General features: G+C 46.6%; 1 protein-coding gene across 13 annotated transcripts in view; it reads left to right on the top strand.

Annotated features, from left to right (window-relative positions):
- The window catches only part of arb2a (ARB2 cotranscriptional regulator A), a 1,003,719-nt gene that overhangs the window by 81,850 nt on the left and 898,136 nt on the right, over window positions 1-23,733 (top strand). For all 13 annotated transcript variants that reach the window (XM_072516284.1, XM_072516280.1, XM_072516278.1 and 10 more), the window contains one exon: window positions 16,620-16,720. In XM_072516284.1, the coding sequence (XP_072372385.1) occupies window positions 16,620-16,720 (101 nt within the window). The remainder of the gene's footprint in view (window positions 1-16,619; window positions 16,721-23,733) is intronic.

Raw genomic sequence — 23,733 nt, 5'->3', positions numbered from 1 at the left:
ACTCTCGGGAAGGTGAAGTCTCAGTGAAGGGGATGAAGGAAGGGTTTCACAATTCATGGGGGCTGTTTATTATGCACTTCCGAGAATTGGTTGCCATTGAACATTAGGGAGGGGGGAAGCGGGGGTTGGCGGTATTGTTGTCTTTGGTTACACTGTTTATGGATTTGTGTTTTGTTTTTACCTAGAATGTCCGGCTGGATATTTTGGACTGTATGTTGAGCGTGGGGCGGTTTGTGTGTGGGGGATTGTTACTGCATTTGTTTCTGTTTGTTTTTCCTTTGGCTGTTTATTGTTGAAAATTATGAGAATAAAAAGATTTTTTTTAAAAAGGAAAGGGTAGAAAGTATAACAAAATGTGTGCATCAACGAATAAGGTCATTGCAGGGAATAGCAGCAACAAATAAAGTCTTTGCAGGGAATAGAAGTTGAAATTAGATGTTCATGATCTGAATGCAAGAAGCACCTGTAGTAATATAGATGAACTCGTGGCACAAATAGAGGTAAATGATTGAGATCTAATTGTCATTTCAGAGACATAGTTACAGGGTGATCAAGTTGGGAAATAAATATTCCAGGGTTAATAAATACAAATAAATATTTTGGAAAGGCAGATGAAATGGCAAAGGAGGAGCGGTGGCCCTGATAGTAAAGTATGACATAGGACTTTAACGAGAAAGGATCTGGCTTCAGAAGATTGACGTGGAATCAATATATTTAGAAATTAGAAATAGCACGAATCAGAAAATGGTGGGCTTGGTTTATAGGTCCCCTAACAATAGTTATACCGTTGGACAGCGCATTAAACAACAAATCATTGGAACTTGTAACAAAGGCAACATGATAATTGTTGGGGACTTTAAAAGTCTCCATTGCAGGCTGGGGCAATCAAATTGGCAAGGGTGATCAGGAAAATGAGTTTGTGGAGTGGTTTTGTGATAGTTTCTCAGAGCAATATGTTGTGGAACCAGCTAGGAATAATAATTTTTATTGTCACAAGTAGGCATACATTAACACTGCAATGAAGTTATTGTGAAAAGCCCCTAGTCGCCACATTCCGGCGCCTGTTCGGGTACACCGGGAGAATTCAGAATGTCTAATTCACCTAACAACACGTCTTTTGGGACTTGTGGGAGGAAACCAGACTCCACACAGACAGTGACTGAAGCCGAGAATTGAACCTGGCACCCTGGTGCTGTGAAGCAACAGTGCTACCCACTGTGGTACTGTAAGCCGTCTTGGATATGGTATTGTGTAATGAAGAAGAGTTATTTAGTAATGCTGTAAAATGTTTACAGGGAATAGTAATCATAATACCATTGAACTCACCTCCTGACTCTCCAAAGCATGTCCACCGGTGTGCCGGACATAAGAATCCTCACAACCTTCGAGTAGTCTGCCCTGGAGGTGACTGGGGTGACCAAGGACAAAGCGGTCACCAATGAGGAGGCTGCCGGATGCCACAGAGGGGAGGAACCACCTGGCCCCAGCGAAAGGACCTGTCAAATGTGAGTTATTGCTTTACTGACTGACCCATCCCTCCCACTGACCATATGTCCATTCTCCCGCAGGTCCTCCAGCTGACCGCGCTGGCCCATCCCAGGTAGCCCCCTCACCAGCCTCCCAGTAGAACACCTCACAGGAGAGCTCCGAGGAAGAAACGGTTGAGGAGTCACAACTGTCATCCCCACCCTCCACCAGCGCAGATACACTCACCTCGATGGGAAATGTTAGTGGTCAGGCTTCTGGGGAACAATCTAGTGAGCACCATTCTGCTGCTGATGCATTTTAGGTGGAGGCAGGAACCCCCAGGCGAGACAGCAGTCGGAGCTCTGCTGGATCCCAGGACCCAGCTGGGTCCCAGCCTGATGCTGAGCCTGTGGAAGAGGTCATCCAGGAGCTGATGGAGACGTTAGGAAGCAGATGGCATATTCAAAGAGAGATGTCAGCGACACTCCACCTGGTCCACAGCCGCTTGGAGGGGTCCAGGAGGCTACAGGCGCAGGAGATGTTGCCGGCAATGCGTAGCACCGAGGTTAACACTGCTAGGATGGCAACCTCAGTGGAGAGCCTGGTGCACGATGTCGGCACGATTAGTGAAGGTGTCCAAGGCACGTTGCGCAGTCGGTGATTGCCATGGCTGAGGGTCGAGGTACAATGCGCGACTCGCAGGGGATGTCAACTAGTACCAGGCTCAACTTGATGAGGTTCTGCGGGACATGTCCCGCTCTCATATGGGAATGGCCGAGGTGCTGTGGAGCTTGTTCCACTTTCAGGTGAGCATTGCCGAGGCACTACAGGCCATGGCGCAGTCACTGAGGAGCATGGCCGAGGGCCTCGACACGATGGTACAGACATCGGGGAACTGCCAGGTCTGGCAGAACCCGATGATGCAAGGGCACCCAGGTCTTGAATCAGTTGCCCCTCTGTCCCAAGGTGAACCTCAGGGCCCTATAAGCACCGAGCGGGGGAAGGGGGTGCCAGGTGCCAACCTGGACCTGCCCCATGGAGTGGTGACGGCAGCCACCAGCTCCCCCGAGTTCCACCCCTCTGATGAGGCCGTGTCTCACAGCTAGTACACGGGACAGGGCGACACAGCTGTGCATGTGGTGCTGACAAGTGAGCTGGGGTCCTCCTGCTTCAGAGCCCCCAAAGGATGCCCGCCAGGGATGCCCCCCCCCCCCCCCCCCCCCCCCCCCCCCCCCCCCCCCCAGAGGATGCCTGCATCAAAGTCAACGGGCCGAGGTAAGCAGCTGGCTGCCTCCACCTCTGATGTGCATCCTGGGGACACACCCAGTCTTAGTGGTAGAGCTCGGAGGACCAAGCTCATCGAGGAACACTGAAGGCACCAGGGGAGAGAGGGGGGTGGGTGTGATGGTTGGGGGGTAGGCAGGGTTGGGGGGGGGGGGGCGGCACCACCGGAGAGTGGAGAATTGTTGCACACAATAAACAGCCTTGTGCACAACTAGTACGATGCCTCTGTCACTTTCTTCATTGGATATTGGGTGGCTCTCGTTAGTTAAATGGAAATAGGGCTTAAGTGGTGATAATTGGTTTCTCGCCATGCTACGGCGAGATCCCGATTTCACCTACGGGAGCAGGTTGGTTGCATCGCAAACTGTTTGCCGCCAGGGGGTTCTCGTTTTCTACCTCTTCCCCTATTCACCCGCCTAGTTTCGCCTGAGCGAGAGCACAACGAGGCCGGAGAATCACCCCCACAGTGTCATTCCAGAAATAGACTGTAAACAAGAGGTTAAAAATAATGAGGAAATTAGGAAGGCGAGTATCAATGGAGAAAAATTATTGGAGAATCTGAAAGGACTGACTTTGGAGGTAGGTGAGCACTTTGGTCATAGTGACCACAATTCGATTATGTTTACTTTAGTGATGGAAAGGAATATACCGCAGGGCAAGAGTTATATCTAGGGGAAAGGCAATTATGATGCGATGAGGCAAGACTTAGGATGCATCGGATGGAGAGGAAAGCTGCAGGGGATGGGCACAATGGAAATGTGGAGCTTGTTCAAGGAACAGCTACTGCGTGTCCTTGATAAGTATGTACCTGTCAGACAGGGAGGAAGTGGTCGAGCAAGGGAACCGTGGTTTACTAAGGCAGTCAAAACACTTGTCAAGAGGAAGAAGGAGGCTTATGTAAAGATGAGACATGAAGGTTCAGTAAGGGCGCTCGAGAGTTTCAAGTTAGCTAGAAAGGACCTAAAGAGAGAGCTAAGAGGAGCCAGGAGGGGACATGAGAAGTCTTTGGCAGGTAGGATCAAGGATAACCCTAAAGCTTTCTATAGATATGTCAGGAATAAAAGAATGACTCGGGTAAGAGTAGGGCCAGTCAAGGACAGTAGTGGGAAGTTGTGCTTGGAGCCGGAGGAGATAGGAGAGGTGCTAAATTAATCTTTTTCGTCAGTATTCACACAGGAAAAAGACAATGTTGTCGAGGAGAATACTGAGATTCAGGCTACTAGACTAGAAGGGCTTGAGGTTCATAAGGAGGAGGTGTTAGCAATTCTGGAAAGTGTGAAAATAGATAAGTCCCCTGGGCCGGATGAGATTTATCCTAGGATTCTCTGGGAAGCGAGGGAGGAGATTGCTGAGCCTTTGGCTTTGATCTTTAAGTCACCTTTGTCAACAGGAATAGTGCCAGAAGACTGGAGGATAGCAAATGTTGTCCCCTTGTTCAAGAAAGGGAGTAGAGACAACCCCGGTAATTATAGACCAGTGAGCCTTACTTCTGTTGTGGGCAAAATCTTGGAAATGTTTATAAGAGATAGGGTGTATAATCATCTGGAAAGGAATAATTTGATTAGACATAGTCAACACGGTTTTGTGAAGGGTAGGTCGTGCCTCACAAACCTTATTGAGTTCTTTGAGAAGGTGACCAAACAGGTGGATGAGGGTAAAGCAGTTGATGTGGTGTATATGGATTTCAGTAAAGTGTTTGATAAGGTTCCCCACGGTAGGCTACTGCAGAAAATACGGAAGCATGGGATTCAGGGAGCTTTAGCAGTTTGGATCAGAAATTGGCTAGCTGGAAGAAGACAAAAGGGTGGTGGTTGATGGGAAGTGTTCAGACTGGAGTCCAGTTACTAGTGGTGTACCACAAGGATCTGTTTTGGGGCCACTGCTGTTTGTCATTTTTATAAATTACCTGGAGGAGGGCGTAGAAGGATGGGTGAGTAAATTTGCAGATGACACTAAAGTCGGTGGAGTTGTGGACAGTGCGCAAGGATGTTACAAGTTACAGAGGGACATAGATAAGCTGCAGCGCTGGGCTGAGAGGTGGCAAATGGAGTTTAATGCAGAGAAGTGTGATGTGATTCATTTTGGAAGGAATAACAGGAAGACTGAGTACTGGGCTAATGGTAAGATTCTTGGCAGTGTGGATGAGCAGAGAGATCTCGGTGTCCATGTACATAGATCCCTGACAGTTGCCACTCAGGTTGAGAGGGCTGTTAAGAAGGCGTACGGTGTGTTAGCTTTTATTGGTAGAGGGATTGAGTTTCGGAGACATGAGGTCATGTTGCAGCTGTACAAAACTCTGGTGCGGCCGTATTTGGAGTATTGCGTGCAATTCTGGTCGCCGCATTATAGGAAGGATGTGGAAGCATTGGAAAGGGTGCAGAGGAGATTTACCAGAATGTTGCCTGGTATGGAGGGAAGATCTTATGAGGAAAGGCTGAGGGACTTGAGGCTGTTTTCGTTAGAGAGAAGAAGGTTAAGAGGTGACTTAATTGAGGCATACAAGATGATCAGAGGATTGGATAGGGTGGACAGTGAGAGCCTTTTTCCTCGGATGGTGAAGTCTAGCACGAGGGGATATACCTTTAAATTGAGGGGAGATAGATATAAGACAGATGTCAGAGGTAGGTTCTTTACTCAGAGAGTAGTAAGGGCGTGCAATGCCCTGCCTGCAACAGTAGTGGACTCGCCAACACTAAGGGCATTCAAATGGTTATTGGATAGACATATGGACGATAAGGGAATAGTGTACATGGGCTTTAGAGTGGTTTCACAGGTCGGCGCAACATGGAGGGCCGAAGGGCCTGTACTGCGCTGTAATGTTCTATCTTCTATGAATTACGACAAGTCCTTGGGGTTGTGGATTCTAGAGGAAATAGCTGCAGTGATAGTGGATGTGCTGGTTGTGATTTTCCAGAATTCATTGGTTTTGGGAATGGTATCATCAGATTGGAAGTCGGCAAATGTTACTCCACTTTTCAAGAAAGGAGGGAAGGAGAAAACTCGGAACGACAGGCAAGTTAGCCTAACATCAGTTATTTATTTACTTTTTTAAAAAAAATTCTAATTAAGGGGCAATTTAGCATGGCCACTCCACCTGCCCTGCACATCTTTGGGTTGTGGGGAATGAGACCCACGCATGCACAGGGAGAATGTGCAAACTCCACACGGACAGCAATCCAGGGCCGGGATTGAACCCGGGTCATAGACGCCAGTACCTGGGATGAGGGGGATTGTCCTGTCATCAGAGGCCCAATAAATTGGGTCTATTTTCTCAGGAGTATAGAAGGAGGGTTGATCTAAATTCTGATGCGGCTTGGTAGGGTAGATGCTAAGTACTTATTTCCGCCGGATGGTAAATCTAAAACATGGGGGCACATATGGGGCTGATAATTTAACACTGAGAGGAAGAAAAATTACTTCATTCAAAGGGTCCTGAACCATTGGAATTCACTGCCCAGAGGGCTGTGGATGCTCTATTATTGCACACATTTAAGGCTGGGGTAGACTGATAAATGTCTGGAATGTGGGACATGAACAAGATCAACTGTGAACTTGAGATGAAAATAAAATAACAGGAAAGTAACAAGATTGGCAGGAATCTAGAGTCATTGAGTTGCAAATAGCCATATCAGAAGCACTGTTTATCAAAGAGCAGTGGGGCTATACAAATGATAACTTCTAAAGGCAAGGAATTTGAGAAAGGTAGCAGAATCCACAGAGGAGAATATCAAAGAGACCGATGAGTATAACTGCTAACACCCTGATTGGGGAAGCAGGCTAGTTGTCCATGCAACAGTCAAACAGGCCAGCTCCATCTGTGATGCAAGCCACGGAGGATTGTTCCAGCTAACATTTAGAACATTGGGCAGCACGGCAGCATTGTGGATAGCACAATTGCTTCACAGCGCCAGGGTCCCAGGTTCGATTCCGGCTTGGGTCTCTGTCTGTGCGGAGTCTGCACATCCTCCCCGTGTGTGCGTGGGTTTCCTCCGGGTGCTCCGGTTTCCTCCCACAGTCCAAAGATGTGCAGGTTAGGTGGATTGGCCATGATAAATTGCCCTTTGTGTCCAAAATTGCCCTTAGTGCTGGGTGGGGTTTACTGGGTTATGGGGATAGGGTGGAGGTGTTGACCTTGGGTAGGGCGCTCTTTCCAAGAACTGGTGCAGACTCGATGGGCCGAATGGCCTCCTTCTGCACTGTAAATTCTATGAACCACGGCAGATTGCAGATATTTTACTCCAAAAGATGCAGTTTTGTGTCTTCGCTGGACAAGGAAGAGAAGTTGTTCCAGACTTGGTCACCTAAGCGGTAACTGTGTGGTAACAGTTGCAAAAATTGGATGTAGCTTCAGCTAACACAGTTTAGTTTTTCATATACAGGTGTCATAGTGTGTTTTTTTTACTTTAATATATATTCTTTAATAATTGTTTACACAATGACTGGACTGGTTCCCCACTTGGTTGTACATAGCTCCTCGTATCAGTTCAAACAAAAATGAACCAGTGTTTCAAGTTATCCTTTGGGATTTTGAGACACTTGCAGGTAATATCAGTGAGGTTCTTAATGCAAAGAACTCTAATGAATTAGTCAAGTATTGTTTCCTTTTCATAAATCCATGTTGACTCCAATGCTGGATTGCATTGATATTCTCTAAGTACTCTGCTGTGACATTCCCTTTGACAGATGTTAAGCTAATTGGCTTGTAGTTTCCTGTCTTCTGTCTCTCTGCTTCCTGAGTTATATTGTTTGCTATTTTCAAATCTGATAAGAATCTAGGGAATTTTGGAATATTAAAATCAGCGCTACTTTCTCAGCAGCTTCTTTTAAGACCCTACTTAGAATGAAGTTCATCAGCTCCTGGGGACTTGTCAGCTTTTGGTTCTCATAATTTTCTCAGTCCTCTTTCCGTGGTAAATTGTTTTAAATTTGTCCCTTCCTTTTACCTCTTGATGCACACTTATTTCTGGTTTGTTAGTTATATCCTCTGCAGTGAAGACAGATGCAAAATATTTGTTCAATTCGTCTGCCATTTCCTTATTTTCCATTATTAATTCCCTTGAATAACTTGCAGAGGACGAATGTTCACTTTACTCACTGCAACTAACTGCCCATGGAACAACATAGTTTGAATATCAACCATGGGTTTCCTCCTACATGGTGAATGAGTTCAACATTTAAAAAAATGATATTAAATGGTATTGAAGTGGGAAATGGTTCAGAAGGGCACTTGGCACAGAAGATGGCTGTCTGACACACAAGATGGAGACACAGAGAATAAAGCAGACATAACTGATGCCTGGAGCCCAGCGGGGTGCCAGTGAGACAGATAGAAACAGATCCAGGACAAAGGGAGCCAGACAGGAAGATTAAGAAATACATAAATGCGGGACACCACTTGAATAAAGCTGACTTCAGCCAAGGTGTACACCATGATATGCTAAGACGAATGTCTTGGGCCATTTCCTAAAACAAAGGGACAATCGATACTGCTTTCCTGCTGCTACCTGTAACCTGTAAAACCTCTTTAACTATAACCATGTGTAAATGGCAAAACGCTTACAAATAGCAATGTACAATCTATAAAATGTTTAAAGATAACAAGGTGATAATTCTTTTGTATCTGTGCTCATTGTGAACCCAAAGTATAAAATGAATGACTGCCATTCAAACCACGAGAAAAGTTGGCTACCGTACCTCGGGGTACGTACGCTTTCTCCCGAAGCTTTGTGTCACAATAAACTGCACTGATTGAACACGGCAAGTCTGACTCCCGAAGTGGTTAATTTTCCCACAACATATTTGTTGTCGCCTCAACAGCCCCGTAGACCAACACCACTGTACCTCTCATAGATACAGGTCAGCAACTTCCCGTCTTTCTCCGCATCTCCTGGAGTCTTCGGGGAATATCGTGGTTTTGTTAAGGGTGACACTGGCTCTTGACACAACCTTTGTTACGGTACTACAGCAGATTTTTAGACACCCAAAGCTAAGGCAGCACACCAGTGTGACCGATATGAACATGACCAGTCCGTGTATTAAATAGGGTCCCCAGGTATTTCCCACTAGCCACTCTAGCTACTTCTTTTTGTGGGTCCCTGTCTGAAGTTATCCAGTTGTTCCCTGATATTGTGAATGGCCTCTGTAATATTATAGGATTTGTCTATGACATGGGTTATACATTTATCTCCTATGATTGTACACACTCCCCCTTGATGGGCTAACTGGTAGTCTACTGCATACCGTGTCTGTTGTGCATATAATCTGAGTTCAGCCATTTCTTGGTTGACAGCCTCTAGCGCTTTTGAGGTACTGTTTCCCAAGATTGTTAATCCACAAACAATTACATTTCTGTTCTTAGCACTAATCAGTCCTGCTGCTCCCCCCCCCCCCCCGAGACAGAGTCCCGAGGAACCCGTACCCGATCCTAATGTGCCCGGGGTTTCCCAATCAGCGCAGAATTCCTTGTTGATAGCCCGGGTCACTATTCTTCTCTGAATATGTCCCTTCTGAGGGCATGGTACGGTGTGTGGTCCTATAGTTCCCACTGCAAAAAGGCCTGGGAGATCGAGCGTTTCTGTCAAGTACGTTCCATTGAAGAGGAACACGTATCCCTCCTTTGCCCAGTAGCATGTAGTGTCCTGATTATGAGTCTGCCTGTATTCCCAATTTCTCGGTTCCCCGACTCCCCGTTTGATTCCACCACCTGGTAAGTATCAAACGGGTATGTGCATGTGGCTGAGCTTACGTGAGTCCCATTGCACTGCCCACACATGAGCTGTCTTCCTGCGGTTATGTTCATGCATTTTAGTTCATTGCAGGTGCAAGTAAACTGTCCTTTATTAACCCGACAATGCTGGTGGATGCACTGCGTCTGTATGCAGGAATTATTTGTGGGGACCAGGGCATAGGCACATCCCCATCCCTGCCCTGTGAAACAAAGCGGATAGCTTGCTGTATCTTGACCAGCTTTCCCTCCCTCCTTTTGGAGCTCCCCGCCCCCAGAGTCGGTGGAATTTACAAGTTTTACACATCTCCCCTGTATCCCCTTTTTATACTTTCCGATTTCTCCCTTACAGGGTGCACCGGATGTATCAACTGTATATAAATTGCTCGGGATCCACCCAGGGGTGGCTACAAATAGGGCTTCTACCGACTGCGCTAATGGGTAGCATACAGTTTGATTTCCGTGTAAGTTTATGTGGGCTTTGTAAAATAGATTATCCTCCAGCCCAGTCAAATTTACAGTCGCGACAACGCAAAGTATCATAATCACCCCCGTGGTTACACACATTTTTACAACGAGCAAGTATCAATTCTAACACTACAGTTTATAATCTGTCTGTATGCTTGGTTGCAGAACTGTTCTACACTTTCCGAGTACACTGGCCCTTCGCTCGCGGTCTCCTCCTGTGTTTGGGGGAAAGCAATCGGATTAGTTCATTCATGTTCAGGTTTATACAATTTCAGCTGGGTCCAGTGTTTCCATGTTCCCTTCCCTCTTATGTCAATACAGGCACAGGTGTCTCCACTAATTATGACTTCATATGGCCCATTCCATTTTGGGGCAAATCCTGGCTTAACAGGTAGTGTTTTTATTAGGACGCGACTTCCCGCTGCTGGGACATCAGGGAATATTTCAAGCTCCCTTTGTGCGTCTTTTTGTTCCTGATTGTCTTTTACGAATTTGCGCATCACTTTTAGCTGGGTGCTCAGTTCCGAAACATATCTCCTGATTCTGTCTTTTAGCGGACCTACATCGGTCCCACCTGTTATGATGCTTTCTGGTAATTGCATCGCCCATCCTGTCATTAGCTCATAAGGGGTTAATCCGGTTGTCCGGTTTGTGGTAGCTCTTAGCCTCATTAGTATAGTGGGCAATACCTCTGTCCACATTTTTCCCGATGTTTGCATGGCTTTAGCTAATGTATTCTTAAGTGTTCTATTCATACCTTCCACCATCCCAGAACTCTGTGGATGATAGGGGATATGGAATTTTTGTTTTATCCCCATCAGCTTCCTAAGCTGGTTATCGTGGCCTCTCTACCCACATGCGAGAGCCCATGGTGTAATTCCAATAGGGTGTTTTGTATGCATTCTGGTGCTATCACCTTATCCTCTCGTCTCCAAACATTATCAGCCCCTTTGGCTGCACCCTGCCCTTCCCATCTCTCTCTCTCCTCACTTGGGGTGTTCTCCTGTAATTCCCTAATATCTATATCTATATCTTCTTCTTCTGGTTCTGTAGCTGCTATTGGTAGCTCGCCAATTGTTTTTTGTTCTAGAGCCAGTTGTGCTGCTGCATCAGCTGCTTGGTTTCCTTTGAAAGTCAACCAATCCGGGTTGTCTCTTCCTGGCTCCTTCTGGTGCGCTTTAATATTGATTACTGCGGCTTCTCGGGGTTTCTCACTGGCTTTTAATAGCGCCTTAATTCTTTGCTGATGTTTGATAGGGGTTCCGCCAGTGGTTATGAACCCTCTCCTTCCCCATGTTGTGATGTAATCATGTATAATTCCAAATGCATATCGGCTATCCGTGTATATGTTCACGGTTTTTCCCTCAGATAACTCTAGTGCCTGTGTGAGCGCCACTAGTTCAGCTACTTGCGCGGATTGACCCCTGTCAATCCTTCCTGACCTTATGGTTTCTAACATCATTCACTACTGCCACCCTGTCCGGGGTGATCCTTCCACATATTTTCGTGACCCATCTACAAAGATGGTCTCCTCAGCTGTTGTTAATGGTGTGTCTTTTATTCTACCTTCTCCTTCATCTCTGTCTTCATCTCCACAGGTGTGTGGCTCTCCTGTATCTAAAATCCCTTCTGCTGGATTCTCCCCTATATCTCTTACTATTACTACGGACTTGCTTGGGGGTATTTCATAGATAGAATTTACAGTGCCGAAGGAGGCCATTCGGCCCATCGAGTCTGCACTGGCTCTTGGAAAGAGCACCTTACCCAAGTTCAGCACCTCCACCCTATCCCCATTACCCAGTAACCCCACCCAACACTAAGGGCAATTTTGGACACTAAGGGCAATTTATCATGACAAATCCACCTAACCCGCACATCTTTGGACTGTGGGAGGAAACCGGAGCACCCGGAGGAAACCCACGCACACACGGGGAGGATGTGCAGACTCCGCACAGACAGTGACCCAAGCCGGAATCGAACCTGGGACCCTGGAGCTGTGAAGCAATTGTGCTATTCACAATGCTACCCTGCTGCCCTTCTGTAGGTAGGAGGACAGCTTCCCACTTGGCCCTCCTCATGTTCGAGACTGACCTCAATTTCCCCGTATTTAACATTTCCACCAAGGTGTGCTTGGTGTGGAGGATTATGTTCCCTGCCATCACTACTGGTTCGCTAATTCTTACGGCTCAGGCGGCACAATCTAAAGCGGCTATGCATCTTGGCAACCCGGTGACTGTCGGTCCCCCTGCAGTCGAATAGTACCCTATGGGTCTCCTCTTGTCGCCATGGTCCTGTGTCACTACTGCGGAATAGAATCCTCCCTCATTGCTACAATGGATATGAAAGTCTTTATTTGAATCTGGTAACCCTAGTCCAGGGGCTGATATTAGTTCTGTTTTTAGTTTACTGTAAGCCTCTTCCTGCTCCGGTCCCCATTTTACGGGCTCTAATGCTGGTTTTTCCCCCTTTGACTAGTCCCTGTATTGGTTCGGCCAATTTTGCGAACCCCAGGGATAAAACTTCGGCTATAGTTGAATAACCCTAACACCTTCCTGACCCCTCTTATGGTGCCGGGTCGCGGCATTTGTTGAATTGCCTGCTTCCGATCTGCTGGTATTGCTTTAAATCCTTGGGATATAAGATGTCCTAGATATAGGACCTGTGCCGTCCCGATTTGTGCCTTCTTGGGGCTTTCCTTTAACCCTGCAGTTTCTAACTCGTGTAGGATTAGGTACAGTGCTTCCTGGTGTCCCGACTTGGACCCTGAAGCTATTAGGATATCATCTACATATTGTAGGGCCGTGCTGCCCTCTGGTAGTTCTACCCTACTCAGGATGTCACTCATTACCCGATGGAAGATAGCGGGGCTGTTGTGGAATCCCTGTGGTAGGCGGGTCCACGTGTATTGTCTGTCCCCTACGAATTTGTCCTGGGATTCTGGATCCATTGGTAGAGACCAGAATCCGTTGGCTATGACGAATACTGTGAATATTTTATGTTCCTGCGACAGTCCGTTCAGGATTGTCGAGGGGTTTGCTACAATGGGGTGCAATTTGGGCATGACTTTATTAAGTCCGGTATAGTCTATCGTGAGCCTATAGCTCCCATCAGGCTTGATTACTGGCCAGGTTGGGGAGTTAGTGGTGCTTGTGGTCTCCCTTAGGATTCCCCTCTCCATTAACCCTTTGACTATTTCTACTACGGCCTTTTCTGCCTCTGGCTTAATTGGATACTGTCGGTGGGGCTTATGCTCTGGTCCTGGTACCTTTATCGGGTCCGTTTTAGTCAGTCCAGTATCTAATTTTGTCTCCGCCCACACTCTGGGGATGGAAGCACAGATGGCTCCGAACCCCCACTGTCTCTAATTCCCAATTTCTGGCAGTGACTGTGGCCACCTTAATGGTTTCCAAGTGATTTGTAAGTTTCCCTATTTTAGTTTTCCGACCGTCCTGTCTTGGCCAAATCAATTCTCCCTTTCCACAATCTATTAAAACTTTATATTCCTTCATTAAATCATTTCCCATTATTGTACCCTCGTTATTTTGGCATACATAGAATCTCATGGGTATATACAAATTATTTATTTCTACTAACGTGGTTTCACTCAGGTAGGCGGGTATTTTGTTCCCTCCTATCCCGGTTAGCGAATCATTTTATTTGTATGGGGTAAGGGTAGGTTGGTAACAGATATGGACGCTCCTGTGTCCACTAGCATCTCACATTGTCTGCCCCCTACTAGTGCAGACACATAAATTCTTCCCTCCTTTTTATCCTTGTGAGTGGGGGCTGCAGACAGTCAGCCCTGCTGACCTCGGAGGTTCCGTGATCCCTCCGGTTCTGTGGTGGTCCTGGATCAGGTCGGGGGTCTCCCATGCTTCTCCCAACACACTGCCTCCGAGTGTCCATACTTATTACAGTGGCTGCAATGCTTCCCACTGTCTCCTGGTCTGTCTCCTTTCTGTGGGGCCCCGCAGTCCCTCGCATAGTGCCCTTGCCGGCCACAATTGTGGCAGGTCAGTTTCGGCTTGGCCCAGTTCCCGTTACTGGGGGTTGCTACTCTTTCCGGTCTTGCTCTGACCTGGGATGTCTCCTCTACCTGTACACCGCTAGCCCACTCTACCAACTCGTCGTAATCCTGGGACATAAGGATAGTCTGGTGGGCACTAGAGAGTCCATCTTTAAAAGCTTGGATATACGCCCGATCCCCACGGCATGGGTTCCCTTGCCCTGAGCACTCTTGGTACACGTGGAACAATCGTTCCCCGTATTCAGAAGCTCGATCCCCTTTCTGCTGTCTTGTGGTAGTGATCTTGCTCCAGTTAGTGGGAAAGTTCCCTAACACTCTCTGGATTTCCGTTTTAAATTGGGCGAAGGGGTCCTGCTGTGCATCTATCTCTGCTGTTAAAGCGATGGCATGTGTCCACCGTCCCCCATTATAATCCTGGGCTGCAGGAGTGGCGGGTCCGCCAGCTACCTGCCTCCACTTATCTGCTGGACAGGCTGCCCTGACCAGCTGGTGTACGTCTCTTAGGTGTAACTGGTGTCCTATCCACATTGTGTCTAATTCTTCCCAGAATTTGGTGTTTGCACTTCTAGGTTGTAATTTGCCCAGGGAAGCCATTATCTGCTGTCTCTCACCTGGGGTAAAGGGTTTATAATTCGCTTTTGGCTGCACATCTGCTCCCCCTCGGGTTCCTGGCGCTAAATTGTATTCTAACGCACCTCACCCTGCCGGAGGGGCCGTTGGCCCCTGCTGTGTGGGCTCGTAAGGAGGTAGGGGATTGGTTTCCCCCCTCCCTTGTTGTTCTCTCAACACGTGGTTGTGTTTATCCAGTTCCCTTACTCTAGATTCTAATTCCCTGATCTTCTCTTTGTCTTCCTTCCACTTTTCAGTAGAGGTGCCTACTTGTTCAGTTAGTCCTGCTAACTGATGTACTAACATTATCCCTATCTTTTTAGTCTTGTTTCTCTTCTCTTTGTCTATCCAGCCCCTCTGTTGTTCTAAGGTCTGGGAAGTGTCCCAGCCGTCCTTCTTCATCTTTTTTATCAACGCTTGTCTGTCTGTTATAAATGCCTCGATAAGAGAACCTGCAGATCCCCTTTTTATATCACTGCCTGCCATCTCGCAGACTTCAATACCCCCGGTTACTATGAGTAAAGTGTGCTCTCTACTGGAGGGACTTCACTACCCCCCCCCCCCAGCCACTATTACTACCCTTGCACCGTCTGTACGGCCGCAGCTGCCTCCTAGCAAAGTGTGCTCTCTACTGAAGGGACTTCACTACCCCCCAGCCACTATTACTATTCCAGCGCCGCGCTATCGCTACCGTCTCTCAGGGTTTGACTTATACTCACGGTGTCCACTATTACCACCTCGGCAACGTGCTTCTCCACCGGAGTTCGTATCTAGGTCAGAGTTGATCAGCTCCTTTCCCGCACCGCTAATAAGACATTTAACAGCCCAGTACCCAACTTATGCTCTACTTTCATACAAGAACTCTGCGTTTGTTCGCCACTACAGAGTTCGGGGTTAGCCGATTTCTGCCACTTGCGCTTCACAATCCTTAGTGCCTTTGGTGCCTCAATACCTACTCGCGTGGGAGATTCCTCCTCTTGACAGCCAGTGGGCGTTTGGGGCAGCATTACCTTGTCCGTTTGTTGATCAGCACAAGCCACAAATCCTTAATACTATCAGCAGTTAGTACGAAACTTTATCTATTATCATGTCACTATACAGTCAAGACTTATATCACTATGCTTATCACTATAGGTACCTTATTTTAAACTGCACCTTTTGACCTGTCTGACTCCTGCAGATTCAAAACGATCTTTATCCCGGCTTTCCGATCGAGGACTTCGATCGGAACTCACCAGACGTAAGACCCTGCCAACTACGCCAATATGTTGTGGGAAAATCAACCACTTCGGGAGTCAGACTTGCTGTGTTCAATCAGTGCAGTTTATTGTTACACGAAGCTTCGGGAGAAAGCATACGTACCCCGCGGTACGGTAGCCAACTTTTCTCGTGGTTTGAATGGCAGTCATTCATTTTATACTTTGGGTTCACAATGAGCCCAGATACAAAACAATTATCACCTTGTTATCTTTAAACAGCCACTTCGGGTTCACAATGAGCCCAGATACAAAACAATTATAACCTTGTTATCTTTAAACATTTTATAGATTGTACATTGCTATTTGTAAGCGTTTTGCCATTTACACATGGTTATAGTTAGAGGTTTTACAGGTTATAGGTAGCAGCAGGAAAGCAGTATCGATTGTCCCTTTGTTTTAGGAAATGGCCCAAGACATTCGTATTAGCATATCATTGTGTACACCTTGGCTGAGGTCAGCTTTATTCAAGTGGTGTCCCGCATTTATGTATTTCTTAATCTTCCTGTCTGGCTCCCTTTGCCTTGGATCTGTTCCTATCTGTCCCACTGGCACCCCGCTGGGCTCCAGGCATCAGTTATGTCTGCTTTATTCTCTGTGTCTCCATCTTGTGTGTCAGACAGCCATCTTTTGTGCCAAGTGCCCTTCTGAACCAATTCCCACTTCAGTACTAATTAACACTACTGGGTTTTAAGACGTGCTGTAGCCTGTGTTTTCCTGTTTAAGTTACATATATTTTGTTTTGATTGCATACAAGTCAATAAAATGTATTATTTGTGCCTAGAGGGACAGTTAAGACATATAAAAACTGGAGAACCGTATGTATTTAACTACCATGAGGACTTGCACAGATGGAACCAGAAACGTTATGAAGCTCTTGGAGAGGTAGGTTTTTTTACTTTTTGTAATTTTAGTTGTATGATCATTGCATTAACATAGTTAGTAGCTGATAATTGTGGAACATATGAATGATGATTTTGCAAAAGGTTGAAAGCCTTCCCTACCTGCAGCATATATTGGGCTGGATTCTTCGCCGCGCCACACCACTTTTCTGCCTCGATCCGCCAGCGGAATTCTCCGTTCCGCCGGCCAGTCAATGGGCTTTCCCATTGTGGGGCAGCCACACGCCGTCGAGAAACCCCCGGGCGCTGGCAAAACGGAGAATTCCGCCGGCGGAGAATCCCGCCATGTATATTGGGAAATTGCAGTTGTGTTCCTCCTGATTTATTTTTTTTGTCCATTTAATAATGGACGCAAAGTCATGAGGTATAAGCCTGTGATTTTTGGAAACGAGGCTCTGAACTAGTTGTAAAGATTTAGTGAATCAACCCTAATTATAGGGTTTGAATTATAGAGGTATCAAAGCTGGCACGTGCAAAACCTGTTGATCTATTTACTTCAAATGTCACATGAAACCATCTGTATCCAGTGCCTTTTCACCCTTGTTTTGTTTCTGCGTGTTAAAATCCTTTCTTGCATTACTGGGTTCAATGTTCCTGATATTATAAAATAGCATATCCTCTATTGCACAATAAATATTTTTGCAGTAGAGATTCTAGTATTGGATAACATAATCTATGATTTACAGATCCTTTCACAGGAATGCTGCCTTAAAACAGGGAAACAATTGATTTCACCCTTAAGGTAACATGTACCATGTGCAGTATTATTCTGCTACGAAGGCGGATCTGTGTTTAATTGGTGCTCTATCCTTAAGGCCTCATGTAAACAAAGCCTGCAGTCAATTAGCGTTTAATTGGTGCTCTGTGAGGAAGTTTGCAGATTAGAAATACTTATGAGTTGTTGGCTTCAGGTCAGGGCAGAGCAGCATATTTAAAAAATATAATATCGTTTTTGTAGTCCCTTGGCACTCCATATGGTAATTCACAGAATATAATATTTTTCATGCATATCTGTTGTTTAATGTTAATATTTCCCTCTGCCTCTCTTCTGCTTGTGGTTTTTTTTTAATATAATGTATTTTCTGTCTCCCCTCTGCTTTCTGCTCCCCTCTTTTTTGTCCCCTTTCATTTCAGGTGGGAGGCGATAAGTCATATGGCACCATGAGGAAAGAATCCACCAAGGGCTGCAGCTCTATTTTTCTGAGGGTTGCAGAGAATATCATGTGCTTCTCGACCTCTCCTCTTCCTACTATCCTCTCCTTGTTCCTAATACCACCCTTGCCTCATCCTCTTTGAATTGCTCTTTGAATTGCATTAGTGTCATAATTCTCTTGTCTTTTCTCTAGCGTACTTTCTTTCATTCTTTTGTTCTTGCTCTCTCCTTTCTGCCCTCTCTTTTTGCTTCTTTCCCCTCTCTTCTTCAGTTCTATTTTTCCTCTATAGTTTCTCTTCATTGAAAAATAGTTTTCTTCTCCAATGCATTTAGAGGATGCCATTTTAAGGTTCATCCTCCAATGTCTCTCTCTCTTTGTTGTCTTCTGCAAACTTGATGTAACACAATGAATGTTTAACATTGGTGTTATGGCGCACATTAAACCCCATGTACCAAGGTGTTCTTAAGGACTGTGATGAGCAACATGCATCCAGCAGTTATAAAAGAAATTGTCAGAGAGATTGAAAGGGTTGAGAATGTACTAAATGGTGAATTATTGAGAAAAGAAAATACTGAATGCTTCATGCACAATGGGAAGCTATCCAAGTAATGTGAATTTATATGCAAGCAAGAGAATTTGTAGTGCACTGTTGCAAAAGGTATGGTGTGATCCCTATCATTGCTTTATTGGCATGATCACTTGGCTTATAATACTACAGCCAAAGCCCTTTTGGTGTTTTGGTGCCATGACTGCTGGAAGACATATTGAAGATTTTACATCCACAGTTGAATGTCATTCCTTTTTAATTTGCTGCAGGCCTGAGCAGGGAAAATGAGCTGCCATATGGTAGCACTTATGTAGGTGTTAGGATTTTGTATAATCCGGAGATCAACACTGATACCTGGGGCCTCTTCCACTTGAACGGTGTTGGTTTGTGTCTCAGTATTGAGTGTGGAGGGTCCTAGGGCATCGTAGTAATTGATAGGGGATTCTGGGTCTGGAGTGCTCCCAGGAATTGGGTCTGGTAACATTAGTGAAGGGATGGATTCATGATGTTTAGCTTGAGGAAGGAGAGAGAGCGTTTAAAGTCTTGGAGTAGTGGACAGTATGTTCTAATGCATCAGAACGTGCTCGCACTATGGCCTGGGAGCAGTGGAAATGGTGTCCAGAATCTGGGAGCATGTGGGAGGTAGGGGATGTGGGAGAATTAGGCTAGTGGCAATGGTAGAGCGATTGCAAGGTCCTGTTGAGATGCGAAGGAATCCAGGACCAAATGGAGGTGAACCAGTATTAGGCACCATTGAAGAGGCTAAGATCTGGGAACATTAAAGGCAATAGCCCAGAATAACATGGATTGATTTTCATGGACTGTTTTGGACTTTAGGGCGCCCCTGCAGCTGGTACACAGGTGTGAGTCCAGCTTTTAGCCTGCAGCCAGCTTTAACAACAGAAAGCACTTTGTAGTTGCTGACTGAATATTTGTAGAATAACACAGCTGTAATAAATTAGAATGTTTGCTGTGGAATAATTCAGGAGGTGTAATTAGCTTATCTGAGATGAAACTAATTAGGAACAAATCCAGATGATAATCTCCTCCTCTGCTAAATGAAAAGTTTCAAAATTAGATTGAGTTTACAGCTATCCTCTGAATTAAGCATAAAATAATGAACAGGAGGAAAGAATATGGATATTTTATTATCTCAGGGCAGAATCTCTTCCATATCTTATGCTTGAGAAACTGAGCAGGCTGTGTGTCTGATCTATGCTATGTGGGAATTTGTGGACCGCAAGACTATCCAGCATGAACACATCTCTAGTAGATGTCTTTGTCTCACATCTCTTTAGCTCCGAGTCATGGAGTTGAATTGGGTGTTGGAGAAATTTTGAAACATAAGGAAGGGGGAGAAGAATCTGGACAGTTTGCACCATATTTTGGTAACTTCTTGTAGAAAGTTGTAGGTTCAGAATAGGTTTGGTTTGACCAATAGTGTACATGGTAAGGGACGTCTAGGTAAGATAAAGAGAGTGAGAATCTGTAGACACTAATCCTATTCAACAAATGTAAGTACTTGCAACATGAGGATGAGGATAAGGATAAAGAACAGCCTAATGCCAGACCATGGCACCTTGCAGCAGGCAACTGTCTAGGGGGCAGTGTGGTATTTGTAGCAAATTTAATAATTAGGGGGACAGATAGCATTTTTTGTAATCAGGATTGAGAGTCCCACATGCTATCTTGTCTGCCTAATTTTGTCTGCCTCATACTAAAGTAAGAGACCTATTGAATAGTCATAATAGGGTATTGGAGAGGGAGGAAGCAAATCCATTCATTGTGGTCTGTGTTGGGAAGAGGCCTTGTAGCACCAGGATTTAGGAGTTACCGGAGAATTTCTGGATTGTTACCTGAACCATGTGCAAATTGGCATATGTATAAGAAGATTAGGTATGCGAACAAATGACAAATAACTGATGGGGCGGTGTGGGAATAGAGTTCCATTTTTTGAGATACTGGCATCAGTTTTGGTCTAGGAAGGAACTCTATCACTTAGGAGGGATAAACCTGATCCAAGGCTGGGATAAGGCTTCCAGAGGGATTTTAAATTGGTAAATGATGGAAGGCTTTAAGTGGAAAAGGTAGTATTAATGATATTTCAAAAACAAGCAGAAGGAAAGAGTAGAGTTGAAGTCATTAATAAAAAAATATATATTTTTATTCAACTCCGGCAAGTCTGACACCCCGAATGTGGCCACCAGTGGACCTGGCTCCAGTTTCATATGCAAATTCTCGGACCTCGGGATGGATTCTCGCTCCGAACTCGCGGCCGGCACGGGGGTGGAGAATCGACGTTCGCGCAAGAAATCGGGACCGATTCTGCGGGCCCCGAAAAGCGGCGTCACTGGGGAGTACACGCTCCCCCGGAGGACATTGCCAGAAGCCCGCTCCGACATCCTCTGCTCCCGACCAGCCGAAGTCCCAACAGCGTGGAACTAACCTGCTCCAGCCGGTCGCCATACTCATGTGGCGGCTGTGGACTCAGTCTGCGGCCGCCCTGGTCAGGGGCGGGCGGATTGGAGGCCAGGGGGGGCCTTATGATTGTGTGGGGTTTGAGGATTGGGAGGGCGGCTGATCGGGGGGGGGGTCTCCTTTGTGGGTCTACGTCCGCAGTCCGAATCCGCATGGAGCATGGCGCGGCCTCTGACCCGGAAGTGCGGGGGCCCGTATCTGCAGCAAAAACTGCGAGATTTACTCCGGGTCCCTGTTAGCCCCCTGCAGGGGTGGGAATTCATGTGCCCTTTTTTCCAGGATTTCCACGGTTTTGACGCCGGCGTGGGGACATAGTCCCAATAATGGAGAATCCAGCCTATGGTGTAGAAAGACGACCCCCAATATTTCTCCAACTTTGGGCAGGACCAGAACATATGAACATGATTGGCTGGACCCCTTCCACACCGCTCGCAACAGTCCTTCACTCCCTCAAACAGCCAGCTCATCCATGCCTTTGTTAAGTGCGCCCTGCACACCACTTTTAACTGAATCAACCCCAACCTCGCACACAAGGTTGAGGCATTGACCTTCGCAACACTTTGCACCATAATCCTTCTTCCAGCTCTCTCCCCAACTCTTCCTTCTATATGGCCTTAATCCCATCCATGGACTCCTTGTCCTTCTCCATAATCCTGCTGTAGATTGCTGAAACAACCCCAGATTTCAGCCTCCCCCACCGACTGAATTTCTTCCCAACAACGTGGATGACTGTGCCACCTACATATACCTGAAGCCCTCCTCATGTTGGAGCCCATACTTCATCCCCAGGTCCTCCAGACTTGCGAATCTTCCGTTCCAGAAACAGATACTTCATCTCTTTTACCCATTTTTCCTCCTATCCCTGAAACCTCACACCCATCCTCCCTGGCTCGAACCCATGATTCCCTCTTATTGGCATCACTCTTGACCCTGTCCTCAAATTGAGGTGCTGTCAGAATTGCCCCCAAATCTTCAACCTGTTTACCACCACAGGACTACCCGAGTACTTCCCCGAGACAAATGGTAGTGGTGCCGTTGCCAGCACCCGCTTCCCAACCCCTTACAGGAACCCACCTCCACCGCACCCACAGAGCCACCACCTCCTTACTCCAATTCTACACCTTCTCCGCATTCGGCGCCCAGTAATAGTGCAACAAATTCGGAGGGCCAAACCCCCTCCCACCCCCTGACTGCCACCCCATTGGAGCACCCCCTTATTCGCGTTACCTTCTCCGCCCACACAAGCGAGAAGACAAACCTATCCACCCCTCGAAAAAATACATTTGGCAAAAAGACCAGTAGACACTGGAACAAAAACAGAAACCATGGCAAAATATTAATTTTGACTACCTGTACCCGGCCAGTGCGGAGCATGGTCTGATATCACGATTGCCGAGTACTCTGTCTTCTTCACCCCAGTCAGCAACACCTTCCCTATCACAAAACAACCGATCCTCGAGTACACCTTGTGTACCGGTGAGAAGAATGAATACTTCTTGTCCTGTGAGTGCAGAAACCTCCACTGATTCGCCCCTCACTGAGGGGAGGAGAAATTTCTTCATCCAGAGAGTGGTGAATCTGGAATTCGTGACCACAGAAAGTAGTTGAGGCCAAAACGATGTGTAATTTTAAGAAAGAATTAGATATAGCTCTTGGGGCTAAAGGGATCAGAGGTTATGGGGGGAAGGCGGGATCAGGGTATAGATCATAGAATTTACAGTGCAGAAGGAGGCCATTTGGCCCATCGAGTCTGTACCGGCTCTTGGGAAGAGCACCCCACCCAAGGTCAACACCTCCACCCTATCCCCATAACCCAGTAACCCCACCCAACACTAAGGGCAATTTTGGACACAAAGGGCAATTTATCATGGCCAATCCACCTAACCTGCACATCTTTGGACTGTGGGAGGAAACCGGAGCACCCGGAGGAAACCCACGCACACACGGGGAGGATGTGCAGACTCCGCACAGACAGTGACCCAAGCCGGAATCGAACCTGGGACCCTGGAGCTGTGAAGTAATTGTGCTATCCACAATGCTACCGTGCTGCCCACGGTATTGAACTTGATGATCAGCCTTGATCATAATAAATACCGGAGCAGGCCAGAAGGACCGAATGGCCTCCTCCTGCTTCTATCTTCCATGTTTCTAAATCTCCATTACATCAAAAACATTGTTAACCATATCACCCATACAAGAGAAAAGAACCTATCAAAAGATAAACAAAGAATAACTAAGTCAAAAATCGTCAATAAGTCCAAATCAGTCCAGTGCCAAACTTTCTGCCTTCACAAACGCCTCCGCCGCCATCTCTATTGTTTCTGTTGTGCGTGTACAGCGCAGCATTGCCCCACCCGAAGGCCGCCCGTCTCCTTGTCAGCTCCACTGTCAAGTCCTGGGACATGCGTATACGCTTTCCTTCCCACTCCACCTCGCACTTCTGCTTCGCTCATCTCAGTACTTTCTCCTTCACCTGGAAATTATGGTAACAGATGATCACTGCCCTCAGTGGGTCGTTCATCCTCGGTTTCGGCCATAGTTACCGGTGGGCACTGTCCAATTTGTTCTGGGAAGTGTCGTCCTCCCTCCCCCATCAACTTCGCCAACATGGCGATGAAATATTCTGTAAGCCTTCTGCCCTCCACTGCCGCAGGCACACTCACAGTCCTCAGATTGTGTCTTCGCAACCTGTTCTCCAGGTCTTCTACCGTGACTCTCAGTCGTCTGTTAATCTCTGCCGCCCTCCGCAGCTCCTCATCCGTTGAGGTGAGCTGGTCACTATACGATGACGAGGCCTCCTCCATCCCTTTCATTTTC

Source organism: Scyliorhinus torazame, chromosome 9, assembly GCF_047496885.1.
Source record: "Scyliorhinus torazame isolate Kashiwa2021f chromosome 9, sScyTor2.1, whole genome shotgun sequence".
Lineage (NCBI taxonomy): Eukaryota > Metazoa > Chordata > Chondrichthyes > Carcharhiniformes > Scyliorhinidae > Scyliorhinus > Scyliorhinus torazame.
The sequence above is the reverse complement of the archived record's forward strand: the minus strand, read 5'-3'. Positions and strand labels throughout refer to the sequence as shown.